The sequence below is a fragment of the Pan troglodytes genome, chromosome 23 (genome assembly GCF_028858775.2).
Source record: "Pan troglodytes isolate AG18354 chromosome 23, NHGRI_mPanTro3-v2.0_pri, whole genome shotgun sequence".
NCBI classification, from domain to species: domain Eukaryota; kingdom Metazoa; phylum Chordata; class Mammalia; order Primates; family Hominidae; genus Pan; species Pan troglodytes.
The window spans coordinates 20,865,477-20,893,025 of record NC_086016.1 but is presented as its reverse complement, the minus strand read 5'-3'; the positions used below and the strand labels follow the sequence as shown (position 1 = coordinate 20,893,025).

Here is a 27,549-nt window from a genome sequence, read left to right as displayed (position 1 = left end):
TAGCACAAGCCCTACTGCCCCCCGTTAAAACTGCAAAGTCCTTTTGTGGAAAATAACTTTATTCATGATTGTGTTTATCACACTATCTTATGGAGAAGAGATGATCAATAAATATTTGCTGAATAAATGAATAGCAGTTACAAAACCCTTGATTTATATGGAATTAATGTTGGTTCTTAAAGTGAAAAATTACAAACAGCACTGATATTCAGCCAGTACACAAGTCTGGTCACAGCAGTTGTATAATACTGAAATACCCCCTGCCACTGACCTTTGGCCCCTAGATGCCTCCCACTGCCACTGCTCTCCCCACTGGGAACCCCTGAAGTTCCCACAGGCTCATAACTAAAGGGCTAATGTCTTGCACAGCAGCGAGCACCCAGGACCGAGCAGCCACATGGCCGGGTCTGCTGGTGAAAGCATCCATTCTGACTGATCAGGACCTGAGGGGCCTCATGGTTACATATTTTGATAATATCCCTAATTATAAATAAGGCTCAGTTATATAGTTTGAAAACAATGCTTCTCCTCATTGCAAAATCTCTTAGAAGACTCCGTAGATCCAGGAACGGAAATGGAAAATGATAGCGTGTCAATCTCTGAAGGTTTTGGGCATTTCCATTAGCACTCCATCTTCATGTAAACCAGAAGATATGCAGTTTCCTGCCTAGAGAGAAGAGAAGACACATCAGCACAGCGGCATGAAATCTTCATCAGAAAACAATGCTTCATTAATCCGTGACAGGACAAGCGTCAGCAAACTTCCAGGCGGCTGGATTAGGCCTTCATCTATCCATCACCTTGGAGAGGAACAAAATAGGTGGCCTGGGAAGATAAGCACTATGTTTCTATTAGTTAATATCTAAAGCGGAGGTTAACAAGCTATGGACACACAAGCCAAACCCAGCCCTCTTGGGGTTTTTTAAATCTACTTTCAACTTTTATTTTAGATTCAGCAGGCACATGTGCAGGTTTGTCACATGGATATGAGCATAATCCCCAACAGTTGGCCTTTCACCCCTCCCTCCCCATCCAGCAGCTCCCAGTTGTTGCCATCTTTAAGTCAATGAGTCCCCATGTTTAGCTCCCATTTATAAGAGAATATGCATTATGTTTTGTTTGGTTGTTGCTGTTTTTTTTTTTTTAATGGTGTCTTGCCCTGTAGCCCAGGCTAGAGTGCAGTGGCACAATCTTGGCTCACTGCAACCTCCGCCTCCCAGGTTCAAACGATTCTCCCTCCTCAGCCTCCCGAGTAGCTGGGACTACAGGTGCCCGCCACCACGCCCAGCTAACTTTTTGTATTTTTAGTAGAGACAGGGTTTCACCGTGTTAGCCAGGATGGTCTCAATCTCCTGACCTCATGATCTGCCCACCTCAGTCTCCCAAAGTGCAGGGATTACAGGCGTGAGCCACCGTGCCCAGCCTTTTGTTTATTTTTTGATGAGACCGGTTCTTGCTCTGTCACCAGGCTGGAGTGCACTGGCACAATAATAGCTCACCACAGCCTCGTGCTCCTGGGCTTAACTGACCCTCCTGCCTCAGTTTTAGCTTCCTGAGTAGCTAGGACTACGGGTGTGTACCACCATGCCTAGCTATAATAATTTTTAATTTTTTGTAGAGATGGAGTCTTGCTTTGTTGCCCAGGCTGGTCTTGAACTCCTGACTTAAAGTGATCCTCCGGCCTCAGCCTCTCAAAGTGCTGGGATTAAAGGTGTGAGAGCACACCCAGTCTCCAACCCTCTTTTTGCAAGTAAATGTAACTGGACCCCAGCCATGCTCATCTGCCCATGTACTGTCTACGGCTGCTTTTGCTCTATAGGGCAGAGTTAAGTGGTTGCAACAGACACTGCACAGACCACAAAGTCTGAAGTACTTTCTCTCCAGCCCTTTACAGAGAAAATCTGCCAACCTCTAATCTCAATAACAGGGAAATCAATGACAACCACAAAGTGACAAAGATTGGGTGTCTAAGATGGATGCTCAGAATAAACAAGAGAGAAAGATGAAAAGTAGAAGGAGGATTTCAAACGCAAGCTTCACCTAATCCGTTATTTTTCAAATGACCAGGCCTATCTCTGTAGCTGAAAATCACCTCAAATAGCAGCTCTGATATACAGTCTCCAAAAGCTCAGCTAAGAAACTTACAAAGTCTCTCTGCCTTAACTTCATCCACCTTTTTTCTCTCCAGCTTCTCCTCGGTAGTTAATGATTATAAAAATATTTATTGGCTCATGCCTGTAATCCCAGCACTTTGAGAGGCCGAGGTGGGCGGATCACGAGGTCAGGAGATCGAGACCATCCTGGCTAACACAGTGAAACCCCGTCTCTACTAAAAATACAAAAAATTAGCCAGGCGTGGTGGCGGGTGCCTGTAATCCCAGCTACTCAGGAGGCTGAGGCAGGAGAATGGCGTGAACCCACGAGGCAGAGCTTGCAATGAGCTGAGATCCTGCTACTGCACTCCAGCCTGGGTGACAGAGCAAGACTCCATCTCAAAACAAACAAACAAACAAACAAACAAACAAACAAACAAACAAACAGTGTGATGGCCAGGCGCAGTGTTCATGCCTATAATCCAAGCACTTTGGCAGGCTGAAATGGATGGATGGCTTGAGCCCAGTAGTTTGAGACAAGCCTGGCAACATAGCGAGACCTCATCTCTACAAACATTTTTTTAAAATATGCCAAGCATGGTGTGCAGACTGCATGCCTGTAGTCCCAGCTATTCAGGAAGCTGAGGTGGGAGGATCACCTGTGCCCAAGAGTTCAAGGCTGCAGTGAGCTATGATCACACCACAGTGCTCCAGCCTGGGCAAAAAAGCAAGACTCCATCTCTAAAAATTAAATTAAATTAAAAAAAAGACCTTCGCTGTAAAAGAGGTATGCTCAAATGCAATAAAAGCATATAAGAAGGCCAGGTGTGGTGGCTCATGCCTGTAATCCCAGCACTTTGGGAGGCTGAGGCAGGCGGATCATGAGGTCAAGAGACTGAGACCATCCTGGCCAACATCGTGAAACACCGTCTCTACTAAAAATACAAAAAACAATCAGCTGGGCGTGGTGGCACACACCTGTAGTCCCAGCTATTCAGGAGGCTGAGGCAGGAGAATCACTTGAACCTGGGAGGCGGAGGTTGCAGTGAGCCAAGATTGTGCCACTACACTCCAGCCTGGCAACAGAGCAAGACTCTGTCAAAAAAAAGAAAAAAAGAAAACCATACAAGAAGCCCCTACAAATCTGGGTGAATCAGCAAAGGCTTCACAGGATAGGAAAAGGCCATGAGTATGAAAACATGAGTGGGGAGTTGGCCTAGATGGTAAATGAGGAGAGGACAATACGGCCAGGAAGTGCATGTGCACAGCAGACGGGAGATGGAGGGCACGGCTGATTGGCAGCTGCCTGTACTTTAATATTCCTGGAGTGTGACGTGTGAGGCAAACATGGGGTGGTGGGGTGAGTGCTGGAGATGAGGCGGACAGTGAGCCATCAGCATGTTAGTAACAGGGGAATCCATGGGCGTTTCATGCAGCTCCAAGGACCCTATGTGAGCTCATCAGACTCCAATTACCCAAATCCGTTTCTTACCAGTGGTAGTTAGGATTTCCATAGGTACACTGGATGTCTTCCCAGGATACCTGGAAGCCAGAAACAAATGGGGTCAAGCAGCCAGCTGACACAAGCACCCACAGAGGACAGGACGCTATAATGTGCCCCTCATCCTCCAGACAAGCCCACCCCTAGCAACTCCCAAGAGCCTGGAGCAACAGCAGCAGGATGTCTTGTGCAATGAAGTATGTTTAGCGCCCTTGTCCCTGTGTTTAAACTTGGTCATGCTTTTCCCAGAGGCCTAACTTACATATTTCTAACTCTCCTTGCTCTCTAGACATTTCCCACAAAGCAGGAAGCTGCAGAGCATGAGCCTAGAGCACCAAAAACTTAGAAGTGAAGTGAATTGAACCCTTACAGAGGTGCAAACCACATGGGGACTTCAGACCGAAAAAGGCTTGAACCCTCATCAAAGGCCCCACACCCAGACAGCAGGATCACAGTGTGTCTTGATCTCAGAGACCCACGCAGCCCTGAGCCCAGCATTTGCTAGAGGTGGCCAATCCAGGGCAGGAGGCAATTGTGGATGATGTTTCTTACCAAGCAAATATTGGAGTCATTGAAGCAGAACCATTTTCCATCCACAGCATTCCGGATGTAGACACAGTAATGACCGGAGTCTGCCATTCCCACGTGCGCAATCACAGCAAAAAGCTCATACTGCCCTCCGGACTGGAAAGAGACAGGCACGAGACAGTTCACCCACCACCACAAACACGACTGCCTCACACATTTATACCTGCCCACACTAGGCCCGACTCTGGGACTTTAGAATATTAGAAAACAGTCCTGACCCATGGCCAGTGGGCACCCTCCAGGAGGGGCTTTCCTGAGTGTGGATCCTGAACTGCGAAGGCTCAGCAGCTTGGCAGGGCAGAGCACACAAGAGATGGAAGGCAGGAGGTCATGAGAGACGCCCCCAAAGCCAAGGCAAGATTAGAACTTTCCCCTGGGAGGGGTGGGGATCATCAGAACACAGTTCTGCTTCTCCACAAGCCCAGGAATGACCCTAACCTGAGCCACCGTACCCAGCCAAAAAAGTCTTTTGTAGGGGGAGGGGAGACAGAGGGCAAGGGCGGCACACGCAAAGCTGAGTCACCCACAGTGGAAGCTGAAATTATCCCTATTTCCATTTGCAGACTTTGTGCAGAACTTTACAAAATGCAGGGCAATATCTGTATCTAAATATTAGTTTACAAGAAATAAAAGGGTTATAGATGATGTTAAAAGATATCAACCAGCCAGTGCTGGCATATGAAAAAAATATTCAACCAAATCAACTGCAAGGAAAAGAAAAGGAGCGGAAATCTAAAAGGAACTTAAGAAAAGAAAGAAACTTAGCCAAATGCAAGTGTAGGCGTTGTTTGGATCTAGAGTCAAACAAACCACATAGATTACACAACAGTCAGGAAGTCTGAACGTTGACCAGATATTTGATGCTATTAAGGAATTGCAAGATGGAGATGATTATCTTTTGAGTGCTTCTTCTTTAGGGATACATAATGAAGTGTTTATAAATGAAATAGTATGATGTCTGGGATTTGCTTCAAAAAAATCCAGTACAGGGTTGGGTGAAACAAGAGGGCGGGTTATAGGAAAAGCAAGACCTGCCATGCGTTTTGGTAACTGTTACAGCCAAGGATTCACTGTCTAACTCTTCCTTCACTACACACTTTGGTATCTATTTGTAATGTTCCATAACAAAGTCTTTTTTGTTGTTGTTGCAAAGATGGAGTCTTGCTTTGTTGTCCAGCTGGGCTCGACTCCCGGACTCCAGCAATCCTCTTGGCCCCCCAAAGAGCTGGGATTACAGGTGTGACCCACTGCATCCAGTCAAAAAAGTCTTTTTTAAGTGAAAAACAATTTTAAATATACTTCATTGGGCAGAATCTGCAGGTAGAAATAAAAAGAACTAGAAGGAAAGAAAAAGAGAATCCTATGAAATGTATACGGCCTAAGTAGGGAAAGAAATCATGTTATAATAGGAGCTATTGTAACGTATTATCAGGTCTTAATTTTCTAAATGTCATGGTTCTAGAGCATAAATAGCTAAACAGACCAATAAAACAGAAGAGACACTCCAAAAATAGACCCGTACATACAGGAATACAAAATTTGTTATGTAGCATTTCAAATCTATGGAAAAAAAGATATTTGTGTCTTTTTTTTTTTAGTTTTTCTTGTTTTGTTTTTAGAGACGGGGTCTTGCGCTGTCACCCAGGCTGGAGTACAATGATAGATCATAGCTCACTGCAGCCTCAAACTCCTGGGCTCAAGTGATCCTCCAACTCAGCCTCCCAAGTAGCTGGGACTAAAGGTTTGTGCTACCACACCCAGCTAATTTTTTTTTTTTTTTTTGAGAGATGGGGTCTCATTATGTTGCCGAAGCTAGTCTCGAACTCCTGGGCTCAGGCAATCCTCCTGCCTCAGCCTTTTGAGGTGTGGGATCACAGGCATGAGCCACATCACCTGGCCTTGTGTCTCTTTTTTTCTCAGAATCTCTCGATAAGTTATTATCTCAGGACAAGTGAATTAAACTTTACTCTGATTAAATGTGGTCCAGTCAACTGGCTACTTTATGATTATCCTCAAAGTGGGCACAGGCCATCTGAGGAAGAAAGTTTGGTTGGTACTATGAACCCACAATGACATGTTTGCCTATGCATTTCTATGTATTCCACATTATTTCCAAAGAAGCCTACTGAATTCTGGATTCTGTCCCTCAGTGCTGTGAGGCATATGAACACAAATCCAATATTTAGAAAGAAGAAAGGCTTTTGAGGCTGGGGACAGTCTCTGAGGAACAGGTGGCTCCTAGCAGACTGGGGGTGAAGGAAGGGAAAACAGAAAGGACATGGCATCTGGGGAGAGGCAGGATGGCAAGGAGGTCGGGATCATCCCACCTGCTCCTCAGCATCACAAGACTCTCGCTTCATTGGAAGGATCTGGCTGAAATCCAAGCTCTGGGGGAAGTACAGGGAGTGGCAGATCTTTCTCGTCTGTGAATTCCTGATGGAGAATCGCATGAGGTGGATTGTCAGGGTCTGGGGCAAATGGGTCAGCTTCAAGACCTGAAAAATCGAAATCACTCTGGAGATGAAGTCTACTTGGAATGAGAGAGTCAGAGAAATGTCAGGGCTAGCAATGCGTTCTTCCCAAAAAGAGGGGAGCGGGGCGACATCACGGAGTTCAAGGCTCCTGTTCACCGAATCTGCTGAGCTCCTCTGAGAATAATGCAAAACTTGGCTATTCTACCACCATGTGGCCCCCCACAAGAGGCACAAGGGCACAGGGCTCTGCACAGGTACCAGGACCCAGGGAGCCACCGCGTCTGCTCCAGGGAGCTGGTCTCGCCTGGAGGGAAACGCCCTGCCGGCTGCTCTCAGGCCCCCTCCTGCAGTCCCTCTCAGTGATGCGACATGAGAAGCCACATCCACGGCTCCAGATATCAGAACCACAGCGTCCCAGATACTAGCCAGACCCAGATTCCCTTTCTCACCCACCATGGGGTGTCCTCGGGGCCTCTGATGATTCTATCAGGAAATCCACGGGGGGCAACCCCAGACTAGTGAAGGACAGATGACCCCTGAACAGCAGGGGTTTGGACTGTATGGGTCCGTTTATACACAAATTGTTGTAAATAAATACAGTCTGCCCTCCCCCATAGGCACGAGTTCCACATTTGCAACCAAATGCTCATCAAAAATAAAGTATCCCAGATGCACAACTGCATAGATGAGGGACTGACTTTTCCTATACGTGGGTTCCACAGGGCCGACTGGGTGTGACTTGAGTGTGTGTGGATTTTGGTAAAAGCAGGGGTCCTGGAACAAATCCCCCATATGCACTGAGGGACAGCTGAGTCTGATTTAGGGAATGAGTACCTGTTTCCCACGGGTCTTCTTCCCACAGTTCTCACAGAAGCACTTGCTTTTGCTTGATAACTCCCTGGGCTGGAAGAAGCAGTGCAGGGCATCCTCCTGTCCCACCCAAGAGAACAGGGAAAAAGCAGCGTTGGTATTTCCCACCTAGAATACTATATTCATCTGTTCTCACACTGCTGTGAGACAATAGCTGAGACTGGGTAATTTATAAGAAAAGAAGTTTGATTGGCCCATGGTTCTGCAGGCCGACCGGAAAGCATGGCAGCATCTGCTTCTAGGGAGGCCGCAGGAAGCTCCCAATCATGGCGGAAGGCCAAGCAGGAGCAGGTGTCTTACCTGGGAGGAGCAGGTGTCTTACCTGGGAGGAGCAGGTGCAAGAGACCAAGTGGGGAGCTGGAGTGCAGGGGCGCGATCTCAGCTCACCGCAACCTCCACCTCCCGGGTTCAAGCGATTCTCCTGCCTCAGCCTCCTAAGTAGCTGGGACTACAGGCTGCGCCACCACGCCCAGCTAATTTTTTAATGTTTTTAGTAGAGACAGGGTTTTACCATGTTGGCCAGGCTGGTCTCAAACTCCTGACCTCAGGTGATCCACCCACCTCAGCCTCCCAAACTGCTGGGATTATGGGCGTGAGTTACCACACCCAGCCTGGCTCCACACTTTTAAACAACCAGATCTCATGAGAACTCACTGTCACAAAGACAGCACCATGGGGGATGGTGCCAAACCATTCACGAGAAACCCTCCCCCATGATCCAATCTCCTTCCACCAGGCTTTACCTCCAACACTGGGGATTACAATTGAACAGGAGTTTTTGGGCAGGGACACAGACCCAAACTGTATCAGGTACAGCCTCCCCACACTTTGCAGCTGAGGGTTTCACCTTTTCTTCTGGTTCTCCTCATATCCCCCTTAATGCCTGGCCTGGTGTGGTCCACTTGGCAGGATCTCAAAGGGCACCTACTGACTGGAGGAACAAAACAGGAGGGGCCTCCTATTAAGGGCGCAGTATGAGGGAAGTGGAGGTAGGAGGGAAAAACATTTTTGCCAAAACAAAGGAGAAATTGGCCAGTGCCATGAAAATGAAATAAGTGACTTTCCAGAAGCCAGAGATAGATCAAAGAGGCAAGGGGGAATTGGCCACACTGTGCTGTGTGGTGTGATGGTTTGAGGGTTTGTCCTCCCCAAAACCCAGGTTGAAACTGAATCCCCAGTGTGGCTGTATGGAAAGGTGGGGACTTTGAGAGATAATTGGGGAGGGCAAGGTGGCTCATGCCTGTAATCCCAGGGAGGCTGAGGCAGGGGGATCACGAAGTCAGGAGTTTCAGACCAGCCTGGCCAACATGGTGAAACCCCATCTCTACTAAAAATACAGAAATTAGCCGGGCATGGTGGTGGGCACCTGTAATCCCAGCTACTTGGGAGGCTGAGGCAGGAGAATCACTTAACACCAGAGGCAGAGGTTGCAGTGAGCTGAGATTGTGCCACTGCACTTCAGTCTGGGCAACAGAGGAAGACTCTGTCTCCAAAAAAAAAGGGGGGGGAGGTTATTGCATCATGAGGGCACAGCCCTCATAAATGAATTAATCCACTCATGGATTAATGGGTTAATTGGTTATCCTGGGAGTGGGACTGGTGGCTTCATACGAAGAGGAAGAGAGACTCGAGCCGGCACATTAGCATGCTCAGCCCCCTCGCCATGTGATGCCCTGCACTGCCTCGCCTCAGGACTCTGAGAGTCCCCACCAGCAAGCAGGCCCTCGCCAGGTGCAGCCCCTCAACCTTGACTTCCCAGCCTCCAGAACTGTAAGAAATAAATTACCTAGTCTCAGATATTGAGTTATAACAACAGAAAATGGACTAACACATACAGGGGCAGCAAATACCAAGAGAATCCCCTTACCAGTGTCTTCAGGGGCTTTGAGTCCACATCAAAAAGAGAAAGTGGGAGGGTGAGCATGCTGCTGTTTCTGCTACTCTCCATGGCACAGTCAACGCAAATCAAGGAGTCCTTCACCCGGATCGTATACAGGTCCTGCAGTCTCTCCACCTGCAAGAGGGAGAGCGGAGAGGTGAGATGGGAACACCACCATAAGCCAGGTCAGGCCAACTGCCAGAAGGTGGAGCCAAGAGACAGAAGCTCCTCACAAAGGTGCAAAATAATACCAGTAACAATATTATGAAACTGTGATAAGTGTTTTATGTGGATTAACTCTTTTTTCTTTTTTTTTTTTTTTGAGACAGAGTCTTGCTCTGTCACCCAGGCTGGAGTGCAGTGGTGCGATCTCGGCTCACTGCAAGCTCCGCTTCCCGGGTTCGCGCCATTCTCCCGCCTCAGCCTCCCGAGTAGCTGGGACTACAGGCGCCCGCCACCACGCCCGGCTAATTTTTTGGTATTTTTAGTAGAGACAGGGTTTCACTGTGTTAGCCAGGATGGTCTCGATCTCCTGACCTCGTGATCCGCCTGCCTCAGCCTCCCAAAGTGCTGGGATTACAGGGGATTAACTCTTTTATTCCTCTACACACTACGGGAACAACAGCTGAATGAGTGAAATGAGCAGCATCTTAAGCTTCCGAGTGCTCTGGTTCTAGGTTCTTACCAAGTGCACATCAGCGATCTGGTCCTTAATCAGGTTCCAGAGTTTGAGGTACAGTTGGGCAGCATCATGTTGGACAAACACTGGCCACAGAGAAAAGGAACAGCCAATTAGTGAGGTCTTCAGAGTCGCTTCTCATGCCCTGGTACTTAGACACACATGAACACTGATCACTTTGTCTCTTCCTAGCCCTCCACCCCACTGCAAGGCTAAGTTGGCACGACAGAAGAAGTGATCAATAAACAAACAGTAAGTTTGGTATTGATTTTTGAGAACGCCTCTTAATACTTAAGCTCCAGTGCCAGATGTAGTGGCTCATGCCTATAATCTTAACACTTCAGGAGGCCAAGGTGGGAGGATCGCTTGAACTCAGGAGTTTGAGACCAGCCTGGGCAACATAGCAAGACTCCGTCTCGATAAAAAATTTAAAAAAGTACTTGAGAGTAGCAGTGCACGCCTGTAGTCAGAGCTACTTGGGAGGCTGAAGCAGGAGGATCACTGGAGCCCAGGATGTTGAGGCTACAGTGAGCTGTGATGTCACCACTGCACTCAGCCTGGGGAATGAGATGTCCACAGGGACTTTGAAAAGCACTGATACATTCCTGAGGATCTAGAAGGCCAGGCACATGCCCAAGTAAGACCTGAGAGGGCTCCGATCCCTCCCCTCTGGCTGACCACAAGGCCACATGCAAGAAAGCAATGAAGGCGAATACAGAATCATGAACTGCCCAGTAACAATAAAACAGCAACAACAACAAACCCTGCTGTGGGGATCTCTGATGTCCAGTGTTGCCACCTTACATTATCTAAAATGTTCATTTTCCAACAAAAGAGACAAGACCTACAATGAAACAGAAAAGCATGGCCACCCAGGAAAACAGCAATCGTAGAACCTTTCACTGAGAAGCCCTAGATGTTGGCCTTACTAAACAAAGACTTTAGCCGTTATAATATGTTCAAAGAACTAAAGAAAACCATGTCAAAAGATGTAAAAGAAAGTGTGAAAATGCTGCCTCACCAAATAAAAAGTATCAATAAAGAAAAAACTATAAAAGAAGAACCAAGCAGAAATCTTGAGTTGAGGAGAACCATAACTGAAATGAAAAATGTACTAGAGGAGGTCAATAGCAGATTAGAGCTGGCAAAAGAAAGAATCCATAAACCTGGAGCTAGGTTGATTGAGGTTCTCCAGACTGAGGACGGAAGGAAAGCTGAACACAGTACCTATGCAGCGAAAAGCTGATGAGCTGCTCACTGCGTGTAGAGCTCAACTAACTCTGATACAAAAAAAAAAATGTGATACAAAAGGTTTTATATACAAACGTGAATTTATTCTGAAGCCAGCCTGGGGCAAGGAGCAAGACACATCCTGCCTTTTAATGTGCCATTTCTCCTTTGGAGGAGAGAGGGGCATTTTCATAAGGTGTGTTGTGGGGGTGGTGGGAGTGAGCAATGGCAGTTTTCTACCGGGCAGTTATCAAGTTCCCAGCAGCTGCGTTGGCGCCTTTCCGGGCAGAAAAGTGGCCGAGTGGGCATGCTTTCTCCATGCCTTCCTAGTGGGTGAAAGACAAACCCCTAGAGGGTGGAAGTTTCGAAGCCACCCCCTGGGAGGGAGAGTTCCCTGGTGGGTATGCTTTGGGCTGCAAATCTACTGCCAAGTCTCAGGAAAGATCAGCTGGAAGAACTTGCCCGTTCTCAATCAAACCTCCATCAGCCTAACTCCATTTACAGATTCTTCCTTTTGCCCAGCAGGGACTGTCTGAAGAGGGGTAGGCGAAAGGTGATATTTGCATTTCTAAAGGGCTAACAGGAAACAGGAAACATGGCCGCGGTGAGGGGTGAGGGATGGGAAGAGGAGAAGTGAAAAGAAAGTAATAAGAAAACTAATATAACTATCTCTTAGAAAATGGGAGTACTCAGTTACACCCAGATGGGTTCACTAGTGAACGATGGGTTCTACCAAATATTTATGGGAACAATTATACCAATTTCCTACAACCTCTTCCAGAAGACAAAAGCAGACAGAACACTTCCTAACTCATTCTCTGAGGCCAGCATTATCCTAACACCAAAACCAGACAGACATTGTAAGAAAAAAACCTAAAAACCAGTATCTCCCGTGAACATAAATGCAAAATTCCTCAACAAAATATTAGTGAATCAAATTCAACTATGTATAAAAAGAATCACAGAGGGTGACATAAGCGAGATGGTAGAGAAGGAGGCTCCTGGTGTTCCCCTTCTCCCATGGACACATGGTAAAACTCTCATCTACACACAGATCAACTCCCTCTGAAAGAAACCCAGAAACCAGCTGAGAGAGGCCTGCACAGGGGGCAATGGGGAGAACACCCACATCGCAACCGGTTGGAAAAGCTGAGACACACTCGCACCACAAGCCCCACCCTAGACACAGTACCTTACTGTGAGGAAGGAATCCCTACTCCCAGCTTTCTCCTGGAGAGGGGAGGGTTTGGACCACACATAGGCAGCCCCAGCTTTTGCAGTTCCCACTCAAGGGCTTGGCTGCTGGGTCACCTAGCTCTGGGAGCAGACATGGGTCAGCAGTTATGAATCCTCTGCGACCACAGAGGGCAAAGAGGCAGTTTTAAACGGGCACGTGAGCACTTCCAGCAGCTGTGCTCAGCACAGAGCAAACAGGCAGAAATGCCAGGCTTCCAGTTTCTCCCTGGAAGGATATGTCTGCGGGCTCTCCTAGCTGTTGCCTGAGGGATGGGCTTCTATTAATAAGTGGCCTGCACCTGGAGCCAATGAGGCAGGTAAACAATAGATTTCCAGGAGTCTGGACAGGCCTGTGGGCAAGTCCCATGCCTTCTCCCACCCCCTGCTCTACGATAAAATCAGGTCTCTAACTTCACACATTGAGTACACATTTACCCCTCTCAAATGAAGGTCTAGCTCCTCAACCACCGAGCTTTGGGAGCTGACAAGGCTCTGTATTTGTAAGTCCCACAGGGGCACAGAGACCAAAGAACATCCCCCCAGGCCCAGTGCAGCGTGAACAGGCAAAAAGGCCCGGCTCCTACTTTCTCCCTAGAAGGAGTTTGTCTGCACAGTGCAGCTGCTGCCCTGGGGTTTCTATGCATCTGGGAGCTGACAGAGCAGGAAACCAGTGCTCCTCTGAGACCCTGAACAGGCAGGTGAGCACCTCCACAGCTGCTCCCACTGGTTTGCTCAACAGATAGCGTCAAGCTTCCAACTAACCTGTCCGTCTCTAAGCAGAGAACAGCCAGCATTCGCTAGGCCCCTGGGGGTGACAAAGAGTAAAACAATGCATGAAGGAGTGTGCAGTTTCAATATGAGTGCAGGCACTTGCCACATATCCTCTGTCCAGCGTTTTGCAGAGCAAGTGGCGGATTAACTCATGCTCCCAGCTTTTCCCTGAGGATAGAATAAACTGGAACACACATTTAATGCCCCAACGTCTCCAGCTGCACCTCAAGGGGCTGGTTTCTATCTCCCCTGTCTAGGGCACTGACAGGACTTGACACATTCTAATCTCCCGAGGGCCGCTAAGAACATAGATGACAGTCTGGACAACACGAAGGGTCAACAGGCGCTCCGAGTGTCCGGCAGGGCTAATTGGTAAGTTCATCTCTTATACAAGGCCCGTGGGACAAGACTGGGAGAGGTATTTTTTTTTTCTTTTTTCTTTTTTTTTTCTTTTTTTTTTGAGACAGAGTCTCGCTCTGTGGCCCAGGCTGGAGTGCAGTGGCGCAATCTCGGCTCACTGCAAGCTCCGCCTCCCGGGTTCACGCCATTCTCCTTCCTCAGCCTCCCGAGTAGCTGGGACTACAGGCGCCCGCCACCACGCCCAGCTAATTTTTTGTATTTTTAGTAGAGACAGGGTTTCACCGTGTTAGCCAGGATGGTCTCCATCGCCTGACCTCATGATCTGCCCACCTCGGCCTCCCAAAGTGCTGGGATTACAGGCGTGAGCCACCGCGCCCAGCCTGGGAGAGGTATTTTTCTTAACTAAAGTACAGAAAATAACAGAGAATCAAGAACAATGAAGAAACAGAGAAATATGTTCCAAACAAAAGAACAAGATAAATCTCCAGAAAATGCCCCTGGTGAAATGAAGATAAGTGACTTACCTTACAGACAATTCAGAATAATGATCATGAAGATGCTTACCATGTCTAGGACAGCAATGCATGAACAAAGTAAGAATTTCAGCAAAGAGACAGAAAAAAGTTTAAAAGAAATAACAGAGCTGAAGAATACAATAACTGAAATAAGAGCTCAAAAGAGAAGCTCAACAGACTAAATCAAGCAGAAGAAAGGATTAGCAAACTAGAAGATAGGTCACTGGAAATCATTCAGAGGAGCAAAAATGAAAAAGAATGAAAAAGAGTGAAGATATCTTAAGAGAGTTAGGGGACATCAAGCCGACTGAAATAGGCATTATCAGAGTCCCAGAAGGAGGAGAGTGAGAAGAGATAGAAAGTTTATCCAAAGAAATAACAGTCACGAGTTGCAGATCAACATTTCAGTCAATGGCAGACCACATGAGCACAGTGGCCATAGCATGCAGCCTAGCTGTGTAGTAGGCTGTCCCATCTAAGTTTGTGTAAGTCCACTCCATGATGTCCACACAATGACAAATTCACCTTCTGAAGCATTTTCAGAACGTATCCCTGTTGGTAAGCAATGCATACCTATAATGACTGAAAACTTCCCAACCCAGGGAAGGAAATACAAATCCACATCCAGGAAGCCCAAAGGACACCAATAAGACTGATCTAAAGCAACCCACATCAAGACACATCATAATCAATTTCAAAAGTTAAAGACAAAGAATTCTGAAAGCAGCAAGAGAAAAGCAATGTATTATACACAAGGGAAAACCCGTAAGTGTAGGATTTCTTCTGGGGGTGATGAAAATGTTATGAAATTAGATTGTGATGATGGAGGCACAACTCTGTGAATACACTACAAACCTTTGAATTGTATGTTTTTAAATGGATGAATTTTACAGTATGTGATGCACATCCCAATATAGCTATCTAAAAAAAAAACCTAACCTATTTGTGAATTATTTTGTAGAACATGTTTTCTCTTTTTTATTCCTTTATTCTGTTTTCCTGTAGTTCCCTGACTGTGGTGGAATAAGCTTGGAGGAGATGCCTTCACTTACTCTACTGAGAGGCAGAGAAAGGTTAGGTATGGAAGTAAAATGTCCATAAATAATATCAATTCTGCACCTCCAAAGATGTGTGCCTCTTACACAAATGTCTCTATAATCTGAGGGGTCCAGGCTACCTAACTTGCTTCTTGTTGCTTCACTGCCCGTTAGTTCCTCTCTTCACTCTCTAAGCTTCCCATCCCCTTTGGATCAGCAGCCAGGAGCCCAGTGGGAGGGTATCTTACAGGGCACGTTGTACTTCTGCAGGCAGTAGGCCAGCTCCAGGGGCCGCACTGCTTTCTGCCGGCTGTCCTGCATCTTCTCCAGCAGCAGAAGCATCTGGAAAGGGACGCTTCTCCTCTGCTCGTCAGCTCCCCTGGGCACCGTGATCCTGCCACACAAGAACAGCCAGAAACCTCCTTACATGTAATTCTCAAAAGCTAGGTGCACACTGGAATCACCTAGGAGAAATTTTAAATCTTCATATCCAGGCCACTCCCATACAAATTAAACCAGAATTCTGGGTCCGGGGGGCGGGGCGCGGGCAGTTATCAGAATTTTTCAGTTCCTCAGATTATTTCAATGTGTGGTCAAGGTTGAGAAGCACCATGTGAGTGAATCTGCTCTACAGGGGACCCTCTAGAGAGGGGGATCAGCACGACTGCTGCCTTGGCCCCTCTGCACCCTGCCCAGCAATCGTGCTAGAGCAGACGGCAGATGCACGAGGTCCTGGCTCCACATCTCGGGCAAGCAGCAAAATGTCCAGCCTAAAGCTCTCCAGACTGCAGAGGCACATGCTGGGTTAGGTCCTGGGAAGAAAGGCAACATGAAAGGCTGTCCGTGTGGTTTGGCAATGATTCATTTAATCACAGGCATTTTTCGGATGGGAAAAAGGAGAGAGCACAGGGCAGAAAAGGAGTGATAGAGAGAGACAGAGGGAGAGAGTGCATTGTGTGAGTGTTGGTGGAAGGAGGGGTGTGTACTCCCCACTGACTTACTCCTTCTCCGACTTTGGTCTAGTCCCAACGCTGTCTTTTAACCAAGTCAGTGGCTGTCAATCCTGGCTGCATTTAAAATCACCCAAAGAGGGCTTTTAAAAAGTACCAATACCTGGCCGGGCCCAGTGGCTCATGCCTGTAATCACAGAACTTTGGGAAGCTGAGGCGGGCAGATCACCCGAGGTCAGGAGATTGAGACCAGCCTGGCCAACATGGTGAAAACTCGTATCTACTAAACATACAAAAATTAGCCAGGTGTGGCGGCGGGCGCCTGTAATCCCAGCTACTTGAGGGGCTGAGGCAAGAGAATCCCTTGAACCTGGGAGGCGGAGGTTCCAGTGAGCTGAGATTGCACCGTCGCACTCCAGCCTGGGGACAGAGTGAGGCTTCATCTCAAAAAAAAAAAAAAAAAAAAAAGTACCAATACCTGGGCCGCACCCCAGACCAACCTAAGAAGTTTTAGAAATAATGTGTAGGCCAGAATATGCAGAAGCCAATCTTTCCTCTGCCAGCTTTTGAGAGAAGATCTCAAGAAGTCCAAGTCACTGTGAATAACTGAATATATTAAAAATGAAACAATACAGGCCGGGTGCGGTGGCTCACGCCTGTAATTCCAGCACTTTGGGAGGCTGAGGTGGGTGGATCATGAGGTCAGGAGATCGAGACCTTCCTGGCTAACACGGTGAAACCCCATCCCTACTAAAAATACAAAAAATATTAGCCAGGCATGGTGGCGGGCTAGTCCCAGCTACTCGGGAGGCTGAAGCAGGAGAATTGCTTGAACCCGGGAGGCAGAGCTTGCAGTGAGCCAAGATCATGCCACTGCACTCCAGCCTGGGCAACAGAGCAAGACTCCATCTCAAAAAAAGGAAAAAGAAATAATACAAATGCTCATCAGCCTGAAGAACAGTCTTACCTCTTCAATATCCTGGTGAAGTCCACATTCATTACGAACACCTGAATCAAGGAGTTAAGGCAGCAGGTCTGTCCAATATTGTGTAAACCAACCAGGCCTATAAGGGGAAGAGAAAAAAATGCTGAGGGCAAGGCCTAGGTAAAGAAGTTGACAAGGCTGGGCATGGTGGCTCATGCCTGTAATTCCAGTACTTTGGGAGGCCGAGGTGGGCGGATCACCTGAGGTCGGGGGTTCGAGACCAGCCTGGCCAACATGGTAAAACCATGTCTCTACAAAAAAAATCCAAAAATCAGCCGGGTGCGGTGGCTCACGCCTGTAATCCCAGTACTTTGGGAGGCCGAGGCGGGCAGATCACGAGGTCAGGAGATCGAGACCATCCTGGCTAACACGGTGAAACCCCATCTCTACTAAAAATGCAAAAAAAATTAGCCGGGCGTGGTGGTGGGCGCCTGTAGTCCCAGCTACTCAGGAGGCTGAGGCAGGAGAATGGTGTGAACCCGGGAGGCGGAGCTTGCAGTGAGCCAAGATCGCGCCACTGCACTCCAGCCTGGGCAACAGAGCGAGACTCCATCTCAAAAAAAAAAAAAAAAAAAAAAAATCCAAAAATCAGCCAGGTGTCATGACAGGTGCCTGTAGTCCCAGCTCCTTGGGAGGCTGAGGCAGGAGAATTGCTTGAACCCAGGAGGCGGAGGTTGCAGTGAGCCAAGATCGTGCCACTGCACTCCAGCCTGGGCAACAAGAGTGGAATTCTGTCTCAAAAAAAAAAAAAAAAAAAGTTGACAAAAATCTAATGTTTTTCTTAAAGCTACTAAGGACATGAAGTCCTGTAAAGTCTCTCAAGTACGAAGTGTTCACTCAGCTTGCAAACAAATCGGAGAGAAGATATCAAACGTGAAACTTTTAAAAGCTCTATCACAAGGGCCAAGCACAGTGGCTCACACCTGTAATCCCAGCACTTTGGGAGGCCGAGGTGGGAAGACCACCTGAGGTCAGGAGTTCAATACCAGCCTGGCCTACATGGTAAAACCTCATATTTACTAAAAATACAAAAATTAGCCGGGTGTGGTGGTGCATGCCTGTAATCGCAGCTACTCGGGAGGCTGAGGAAGGAGAACTGCTTGAACCTGGCAGGCAGAGGTTGCAGTGAGCCAAGATCGTGCCACTGCACTCCAGCCTAGGCGACAAAGCAAAACTCCATCTCACAAAAAAAAAAAAAAAAAAAAAAGTTTGATAACAAGAAAAGTTTTAATATAGTCCATTAGGAAAAGTGAGATGTCACCAAAAGTATATATTACTCACTGCCAAATGAGTAGTATGAGCAATTGTTGGGAGAGAAAAAAAAACATTAGAGAAAGCATAACTGAGAATATGGCTTCCTTTCATTCAAATCGTTCTCCACGGAGCTAAGTCCAAATGTGCATCTGTGGGGCTCAGGGATGAGAGGGACTCCCCAGTATGTCTATGTCGGACTCCAGCGGAGAGGTCTCTGCCCAGTCCCCACTACAGGGAGGCAGGAAATAAATCAGAAGGTTACTTTGGGGAAGATTCACCTAATCCAGTGTCACCCTGAGAGGCTGAAAGGCAGAAGGAACTTATAAGAATACGAGAAAAACAAAAGATAACATTCGTCTGACCCCTAGCAACCAACCTCCTCTTTTCCAACCCAACCTTAGGCTCAGCAGACCCCACAAGGGAAGTACCACTAATCTCAGGATTCTTGGGGAAAGGGCTTTGGCTTACAAGATAGGACAGTAAGAAAGTAACAACCTGGGGTCACAGGTGAGCACAGATTTCTACTCCCAGACTATCAGGAGCACATTGCTTCCAGACAGACCCATACAAAGGTAGCAGTAAAGATGGGAACTAATGCTAAGTGCCTCTAGAATCCCACCACTGGCTTAAAGCAGTTTCCACAGATGACCCCATTTAATCCTCCCAACAACCCTATGTGCTTGGTACTATTATTACCCCCATTTGTTTGTTTGTTTGTTTTTTTGTTTGAGACAGAGTCTCACTCTGTCACCCAGGCTGGAGTGCAGTGGCGTGATCTCAGCTCACTGCAACCTCTGCCGCCCAGGTTCCAGCAATTCTCCTGCCTCAGCCACCTAAGTAGCTGGGATTGCAGGCACCTGCCACTGCGCCCAGCTAATTTTTGTATTTTTAGTAGAGACGGGGTTTCACCATTTTGGCCAGGCTGGTCTTAAACTCCCGACCTCATGATCCACTTGCCATGGCCTCCCAAACTGCTGGGATTACAGGCATGAGCCACCGCGCCCGACCTTGTTTTTGTTTTTTACAGATAGGGTTTCACTATGGCCCAGGCTGTATCCCCATCTAAAAGATGCAGAAACTCAGGCACAGGAAAGCATGAGCCGTCGAATACAAAGCTCTGTGGCTTCAGAGCGGAGGAGGTGCGCCGAACATTTACATGCAGTCAAGAAGAGGAAAACGGGAGGGGTTTAATGACCATGAGGGTAGTCCCAGGCCCTGGGACGCTCTCTGGGCTGCTCTCTCTTCATGTTGCTGTCTTCTTCCTTCTTTTCTTCAAGATCTGCCGGGGACTGCGAGGACTCAGCCAGGATGGACTGACAGATTTGTCTCAGGAGACCAAACGCCTTGCTCATTCGTGATCACTCCAAAACCCCCAGGCCGCAGCTGCCTGGCCCGCGTTAAGCGCTTATGTGAGCCAGGCACGATGGAATCTCTGTGAAAATACAATGCGGGTAGGTAAGAATTAGAGAAGGAGGAATGTGTATTCATGTAATCCGTTCTGATGCCAAAGAGCAGGTCTTAGAGGGAGATAAATGTTTGGGGAGACTGACTCATAGAGCTCTAGGCTGGAAATGACAGCTAGGCTACACATCCTGGGTCCCAGGCGTTTCCATTCATCCTCAGAGCCGACTGCCAAATCCTAACAGGGAGCGCCCTCTTGGGAAAGGACAGGGAAGCGCGCATAGGACTTTGCTTTACAACCCAGGACCAGGCCCACTTCAGTAAAAAGCCGGCACTAAGCAGGAACTCTCAGCCCCCGATGCCAGGCTGGCATACAGGGGAAGCCTCTCAACCCGCCCAACACCCAAGGGGACCTGCGGCCCTGGCAGAACAGCCTCGTGTTCTGGCCCGCAACACTGCCGGCCAGCTGCAGCAGTCAGATAAACCTTAGCTGCAGGCAGGCTGTAGCTACCTGTAGGCCTTAGGCACATCCTGGTGCTGGGCTGGTCTCATGGCATGAATTCTGGGGGTGTGACCCAATATTGTCTCAGCCTCAGTGGCCATAGGGGTACCCGTGTACCCTCCCCCAACCCAGCACAGCTGTGTGAAGAGAGACACTGTTTGCTTGGGGGAAGAAGAGGTAAGTGGAGTACTTCGCCTTGGAACCCAGTGTGTCCGGAATTGGTGGGTGCTTGGTCTCACTGGCTTCAAGAATGAAGCCGTGGACCCTCGCAGTGAGTGTTACAGTTCTTAAAGGGGGCATGTCCGCAGTTTGTTCCTTCTGATGTTCGGATGTGTTCGGAGTTTCTTCCTTCTGGTGGGTTCGTGGTCTCGCTAGCTCAGGAGTGAAGCTGCAGACCTTCGCGGTGAGTGTTACAGCTCCTAATACGGTGCATCTGGAGATGTCCGTTCCTCCCGGTGGGTTCGTGGTGTCGCTGGCTTCAGGAGCGAAGCTGCGGACCTTCACGGTGAGTGTTACAGCTCTTAAGGCAGCGCGTCTGGAGTTGTTAATCTCTCCTGGTTGGTTTGTGGTCTTGCTGGCTTCAGGAGTGAAGCTACAGACCTTCGCGGTGAGTGTTACAGCTCATAAAGGCAGTGTGGACCCAAACAGTGAGCAGTAGCAAGACTTACTGCAAGGAATGAAACAACAAAGCTTCCACAGCATAGAAGGAAACCTGACCAGGTTGCCACCACTGGCTCGGGCAGCCTGCTTTTATTCTCTTATCTGGCCCCACCCACATACTGCTGATTGGTCCATTTTACAGACAGCCAATTGGTCTGTTTTACAGAGAGCTGATTGGCCCATTTTGACAGGGTGCTGATGGATGTGTTTACAATCCCTGAGCTAGACACAAAACGTCTCCACGTCCCCACTAGATTAGCTAGATACAGAGTGTGGACACAAAGGTTCTCCAAGTCCCCACCAGAGTAGCTAGATTCAGAGGGTCGATTGGTGCATTCACAAACCCTGAGCTAGACACAGGGTGCTGATTGGTGTGTTTACAAACCTTGAGCTAGATACAGAGTGCCGATTGGTATATTTACAACCCCTTAGCTAGACATAAAGATTCTCCAAGTCCCCACCAGACTCAGGAGCCCAGCTGGCTTCACCCAGTGGATCCCACACCGGGGCCGCAGGTGGAGCTGCCTGCTGGTCCCGCGCCCTGCGCCCGCACTCCTCAGCCCTTGGGCAGTCGATGGGACTCGGCGGCGTGGAGCCGGGAGCAGCGCTGGTCGGGGAGGCTTGGTCTGCACAGGAGCCCATGGCTGCGAGGTGGGGAGGCTCAGGCATGGCGGGCTACAGGTCCTGAGCCCTGCCCTGCCAGGAGGCAGCTAAGGCCCGGCGAGAAATCGAGCACAGCAGCTGCTGGCCCAAGTGCTAAGCCCCTCACTGCCTGGGGCTTGCAGGCCGGCCGGCTGCTCCGAGTGCGGGCCCGCCGAGCCCACGCCCACTCGGAACTCGCGCTGGCCCACAAGCACCGCGTGCAGCCCCAGTTCCCGCCCCTGCCTCTCCCTCCACACCTCCCCGCAAGCTAAGGGAGCCCACTCCAGCCTCGGCCAGCCCAGGAAGGGGCTCCCACAGTGCAGCGGTGGGCTGAAGGGCTCCTCAAGCGTGGCCAGAGTGGGCGCCAAGGCCGAGGAGGCACCGAGAGCGAGCGAGGGCTGTGATGGCTGCCAGCACACTGTCACCTGTCACCAGGACTAGGCTCACTACAGTAAAACCCAGTACTGGGCAGAGCCTCATCACCCTGATACTAGACCGGTACCCACAGGCAGATCTCACCCCACCCTAGTGCCAGATGAGAACCCGCAGCCCCAGTAACAGGGACTGGCGATCTGGCCCACATCACTACCTGACAACTACAGTGGCCCTGGGCCCTGAATAACCTCAGCAGCAGCAAGCACGCCATCACAGCTGTGGGTCTTGGGCGTGCCCCAGTGCTGTGCCAGTCTCGGCAGCTATGGCCTTCAGGCATAACCCAGGGCTGTGTCAGCCTCAGTGGCCAAAGAATTCCAACCACAGTGATGCTGGGCTTAGAGCACCCCCTAGCACTACAACAGCTGAAGCAGTCATGGGCTTAGGGTCCTGACCAATCAGCCTCTCCCTTATCTCCTATGGGTTTCCTGATGAAAGACGAGCCCAAACAAAGCCAGGCAATGAAGACTGGCTTAGGTACCTATGTCAATGCACAGACATTGACACACAGCCATAAGGATCAAGGTCAATCAGAGAAACATGACATCACCAAATGAACAAATTAAGGTGCCAGTGACTAACCCTAAAGATATAGAGATGAGGCCTGGCATGGTGGCTCAGGCCTGTAATCCCAGCAGTTTGGGAGGCTGAGGTGGGAGGATCACTTGAGCCCAGGAGTTCAAGACTAGCCCGGGTAACATACTGAGACCCCATCTCTACAAAAAAAATGCCAAAAAAATTTAGATGGTCATAGTGGTGCACGCCTGTGGCCCCAAATACTGAGAAGGGTGAAGGAGGAGGATCACTTGAGGCCAGGAGTTTGAGGCTGCAGTGAACTATGATTGTGCCACTGCACTCCAGCCTGGGCAACAAATGAGACCTTGTATCTAAAGAAATAAATAAGATGAAATAAAATAATAATAATGGGTAACATCGAAGCACTATTTCTTATAAAAGGTGAAAGCCTTTTATATGTACTGTCTTATTTATCCTTCACAGCCATGTGAATTAATTACTGTTATATTTCCATTTGACAGATGAGAAAACTGAGATACAAAGAAGTAAGTGCCTTTCCCACTGGCAAGTGATGGGCCAGATGTAGACAAGCTGGACGGGGTTTAAGTCCAGCTAACATGCTGCTCAGAGTGAGGAATAAACTCAACCAAATCATTGGTGGGAATGTAAATTAGTAGAGCCATTATGGAAAACAGTATGGAGATTCCTTAAAAACCTAAAAATAGATATACCACATGATCTAGTAATGCCACTGCTGAATATGTATCCAAAGGAAAGGGAATCAGTATGTTGAAGAGATATTTGCACTCTCATGTTTACTGCAGCACTGCTCATAATACCCGAGATACGGAATCAACCTAAGTGTCTATCAAAAGAGGAATGGATAAAGAACATGTGGACTATATACACAAAATGGGATGTTATTCAGCCATTACAAGAGAATGAAATCCTGTAATTCCCATCAACACGGATGAGCCTGGAGTACATTACGTTAAGTGGAATAACCTAGGCACAGAAAGATAAATACCACATGTTCACACTCATATGTGAAAGCTCAAAAAGCTTATCTCCTAGAAATAGAGAATAGAAAGCCAGGCATGGCAGTTCACACCTGCAATCCCAGCACTTTGGTTGGCTGAGGCAAGAGGATAGCTTGAAGCCAGGAGTTCAAGACCAGTCTAGGCAACATAGCATGTTGCCTAAATAAAATAAAAAATATTTTATTTTCTAAAAGTAAAAATAAAATTAGCCTAGCATGGTGGCATGTACTTGTGGTCCCAGCTACTTGGGAGACTGAGGCAGGAGAATCAGTTGAGCCCAGGAATTTGAGGCCACAGTGAGTTATGATCGTGCCACGGCACTCCAGCCTGGGCAACAGGGCAAGACCCTGTCTTTTTTTTTTTTTTTTTTTTTGAGATGGAATTTCACTCTTTTTACCCAGGCTGGAGTGCAGTGGTACAATCTCAGCTCACTGCAACCTCTGCCTCCCAAGTTCAAGCACTTCCCCTGCCTTAGTGTCCCAAATAGCTGGAACTACAGGCATGTGCCACCACGCATGGCTAATTTTTGTATTTTTAGTAGAGACGGGGTTTCATCATGTTGGCCAGGCTGGTCTTGAACTCCTGACCTCAGGTGATCCACCCATCTCGGCCTCCCAAAGTGCTGGGATTACAGGCATGAGCCACCGTGCCCAGCCTGGAATATATTCTTAAATTCATGTTGGATGGCTCAGATAACAACAACCTCTTTTTCTTAGTAAATATTGACTTTCAATAGTTATAAACAGTTGTTCTTCTTACAAGGCCCAGCCTAGGAGGACTCAACTGAAATGATGACAGCAGACAATTCCATCAGCAAGAAAGAGGATTTTGAGCTCATCATTGAGGGAAAGCTGATGAAAGAGAGCAGAGAGGTTCCAGGCTGCATTTTCCAAGATGTTGTCCTCTTCTCCGCCAAGACCTCCCAGATACTTCAGTAGAATATAGCAGTAAAACCTGATGGAGCAGATCATTTGAGCAGGCTCGGTCCCAAAGGGAAACAAAATACAGCAGCCTTTCAGGGTAGATCACACTGGGGAGACAGGGAGGCGGGGCAGCAAGGAAAGGAAAGTGAAGCTTAAAAGGTCTAAGGAGGATGGGGAGGGCAAGGCGAGCAGAGAGACCGCAGCTGAAGTTAGCAGGGGCAATAAGCATCCACCAGAGAAAACAGCCTGGGCGGGTTCCAAGGAAGGGGATTTTCAAACTCAACCGCTGACTCAAAAAAAGACCCCCAGGCCAGGCGCGGGGTCTTTGTTTGAGACTCTGTCTCAAACAAAACAAAACAAAAAAAACCCAAATACTAAACTAACTTAGCTCCCACCCTACCTGAATTTTTTTTTCTGGTTCACGTTCTCTCGTGATCTTCCCGAAATGTTATCCTTAAGCTTCGGGGAGAGGTGAGCAACGGAAGGAACTGGCCCAGGCCCACCACTAAAGTAGCCCCAGGACCAATCGGGGTCCTCAGAGAAGCCCCAGAAGAGCCAGGAACAAGCTGCAGAAAACCTGGGGAGGGTGGGGCCTCCACCCAATACTCCACTCACAACTGGACTCTCTGCCAGGAAAGCCAACTCCAACATTTAGATGCCCTAAAAGGAACAAAATTAACCTGCCAGGAACATGATTCAAGCAGCCTCGGTGTCTTCCGACCCACCCCATCATGGCAACCACAATTGTAGACCGCAGTCTCGATGACGTGTTCACATTATTTTGCATTTATTTTTATTTTTATTTTTATTTTTATTTTTGAGACGGAGTCTCCCTCTGTCGCCCAGGCTGGAGTGCAGTGGCCTGATCTTGGCTCACTGCAAGCTCCGCCTCCCAGGTTCACGCCATTCTCCTGCCTCAGCCTCCCGAGTAGTTGGGACTACAGGCGCCTGCCGCCACGCCCAGCTAATATTTTTTATTTTTAGTAGACGGGTTTGCACTGTGTTAGCTAGGATGGTCTTGATCTCCTGACCTCGTGATCCACCTGCCTCGGCCTCCCAAATTGCTGGGATTACAGGCGTGAGCCACCGTGCCCGGCCTATTTTGCATTTCTTGAGTAATCGTAATATGCGGGTTAGAACACACGGATTACAACACTTTGGATGAAAAACCACATAATAGGGAAATTTTGGGACTACTCTCTCTCAAAAAAAAAACAGCTCATATGGAAAAACTAGGACTTACCTTCTTTGAAACTATGTTTATGTTAAGCATTTTCCCCTTTGTAAGCTCATCATTGTGTAAAAGTGTCAGAACTGTGCAACACATTTGTTAACAGTCCAAAAGCAAGTTCTTTGATAAATCAAGATGAAGCCGTGCACCTGTGTTACTCTCCCTCGCGTTTTGTTCCTGCGAACACATCGGTAACCTGCATTCACTCTCCATCCAACTCTGTTCAATACCAGAAAGAAACTTCAGATGAAATGCTTTTCAGTATTTGCCTTGTTTTCTGGAACAACTTTAAAGTACAAATTATACCTAAATAAGTACAAATTAAAGCCTCTGCTTTAATTTTCAAACACTTTGAACCCAGATTTTCAGGGGTCTCAAAATGGAGTTTTGTGTTTAAAAGTCTAAATTTAGCTTTCTTCCAAGGAAAAGGGGGTGAAGAAGAGAGGTTAAGACTAAAATACTCTGATTTGCAGAGTTTGACAACAACCTTCCAATTTCTCAATATGAATGCCCACTGACCCAGCCATTCCACTTCTAGGAATTTTCCACCGATATATTTGTATGAATGTATACATAAAATTATATTCATTGCCGTATCTGTGCCAGTAAAAACTGCAAACAACCTAAATCTCCATGCATTGTTTAAACAAGGTACTTCCCATACCATGTATCAGGTTTTTTTGTTTGTTTGTTTGAGACAGTTTCGCTCTGTCGCCCAGGCTGGAGTGCAATGGTGCGATCTCGGCTCACCGCAACCTCCGCTCTCGGGTTCAAGCGATTCTCCTGCCTCAGCCTCCCGAGTAGCTGGGATTACAGGCATGAGCCACCACGCCCGGCTAATTTTGTATTTTTAGTAGAGACGGGGTTTCTCCATGTCGGTCTGGAACTCCTGACCTCAGGTGATCCGCCCTCCTCGATCTCCCAAAGTGCTGGGATTACAGGCGTGAGCCACCGTGCCCGGCCGAATCAGTTTTTTGTTTTATTTTTAATGCCATTAACACATCTATATGTCCTGCCATGAAAAGATGTCCATAATATACTCAGTGGACAAAGCAAGTTCGAAATGATTTTAAAGACTTGTACATAGAAACATTTCTGATAAGGTACAAACAAAAATGATACTGAGTGGAAGACTGCGAGAACATTTGTCTGCATTGTTTGAATTTTTTTTACAAGCTTACAACACTTCTGCAATTTTTTTTTTGTTTTAATTACACACAAAGTCATGTCAAAAGTCCAAGTAACTATATTAGCTTAGAAAAAAATTCACTGGCCCAAAATATATGCACGTAGTAAATACAGATCACTATCATAATTTGCAGAGCACAATTATTACTTAATTCCTTAATTATCTGACTGGCATAGGAGCAGAGTTGGATATCTGTGCTAGAAAGAAAACTTCCAAAATGAGCCCCGAACTTGCCTCAAGCGCCATGCAAGCGTCCAGCCTCCGCTGCTGAGTTCCACGTCGGGACTGAGCCGGGGACCCAGCTGGGGCCGAAGTTCCGCTCCGGGCCCGCCTTGGTCTGGCCCCGCGCTCGCGGCACCCCGCCCAGTTTTCGTTTTCCACTGAATGGAAAGCGAAACTTACAGCGGCCTCCGCGCCGGGAGCCGGGCGCCAGCGTGCGGGGAAACCCTGCCGGCCCGAGCTTCCCGCGGCTGCCGTTGCAGCCGCGCACCTGCTCCAGACTTCCAGCCCTCGCTTTTTTTTTTTTTTTTTTTTTGAGACGGAGTCTCATTCTGCCGTCCAGGCTGGAGTGCGGTTGCGCTGTCTCGGTTC

At 48.1% G+C, this 27,549-nt stretch overlaps 1 protein-coding gene across 6 annotated transcripts; it reads right to left on the bottom strand.

Annotated features, from left to right (window-relative positions):
- Positions 1–41: 41 nt before the first annotated feature.
- USP18 (ubiquitin specific peptidase 18) lies at positions 42–27,549 on the bottom strand. Of its 6 annotated transcripts, none has more exons than XM_063807720.1 (12): positions 27,193–27,463; positions 25,782–25,988; positions 19,618–19,854; positions 17,151–17,247; positions 15,482–15,627; positions 10,091–10,170; positions 9,394–9,540; positions 7,491–7,586; positions 6,510–6,677; positions 4,147–4,278; positions 3,586–3,635; positions 42–667 (listed from the first exon to the last, which is right to left on the bottom strand). In XM_063807720.1, exons 3-12 carry the CDS (start codon positions 19,772–19,774, stop codon positions 622–624), a joined length of 1,119 nt encoding a protein of 372 aa, XP_063663790.1. In that variant the 5' UTR covers positions 19,775–19,854; positions 25,782–25,988; positions 27,193–27,463; the 3' UTR covers positions 42–621. The 6 variants fall into 6 exon arrangements, with proteins under 6 accessions (XP_063663790.1, XP_063663791.1, XP_009436012.4 ...); XM_063807721.1 differs by having other exon boundaries at positions 25,919–25,988; XM_009437737.5 differs by lacking the exon at positions 25,782–25,988 and having other exon boundaries at positions 27,193–27,549.

Bases quoted from the DNA above. Each gene is read 5' to 3' on its own strand.
- USP18 (XM_009437737.5), bottom strand. From the start codon at position 19,774: ATGAGCAAGGCGTTTGGTCTCCTGAGACAAATCTGTCAGTCCATCCTG. The intron at 6,678-7,490 runs GTACTCATTCCC...TCGATTTTTCAG, and splicing joins AGAAGACCCGTGGGAAACAG to GTCTTGAAGCTGACCCATTT. The intron at 3,636-4,146 runs GTAAGAAACATC...TCTGGCTTCCAG, and splicing joins ATGACTCCAATATTTGCTTG to GTATCCTGGGAAGACATCCA.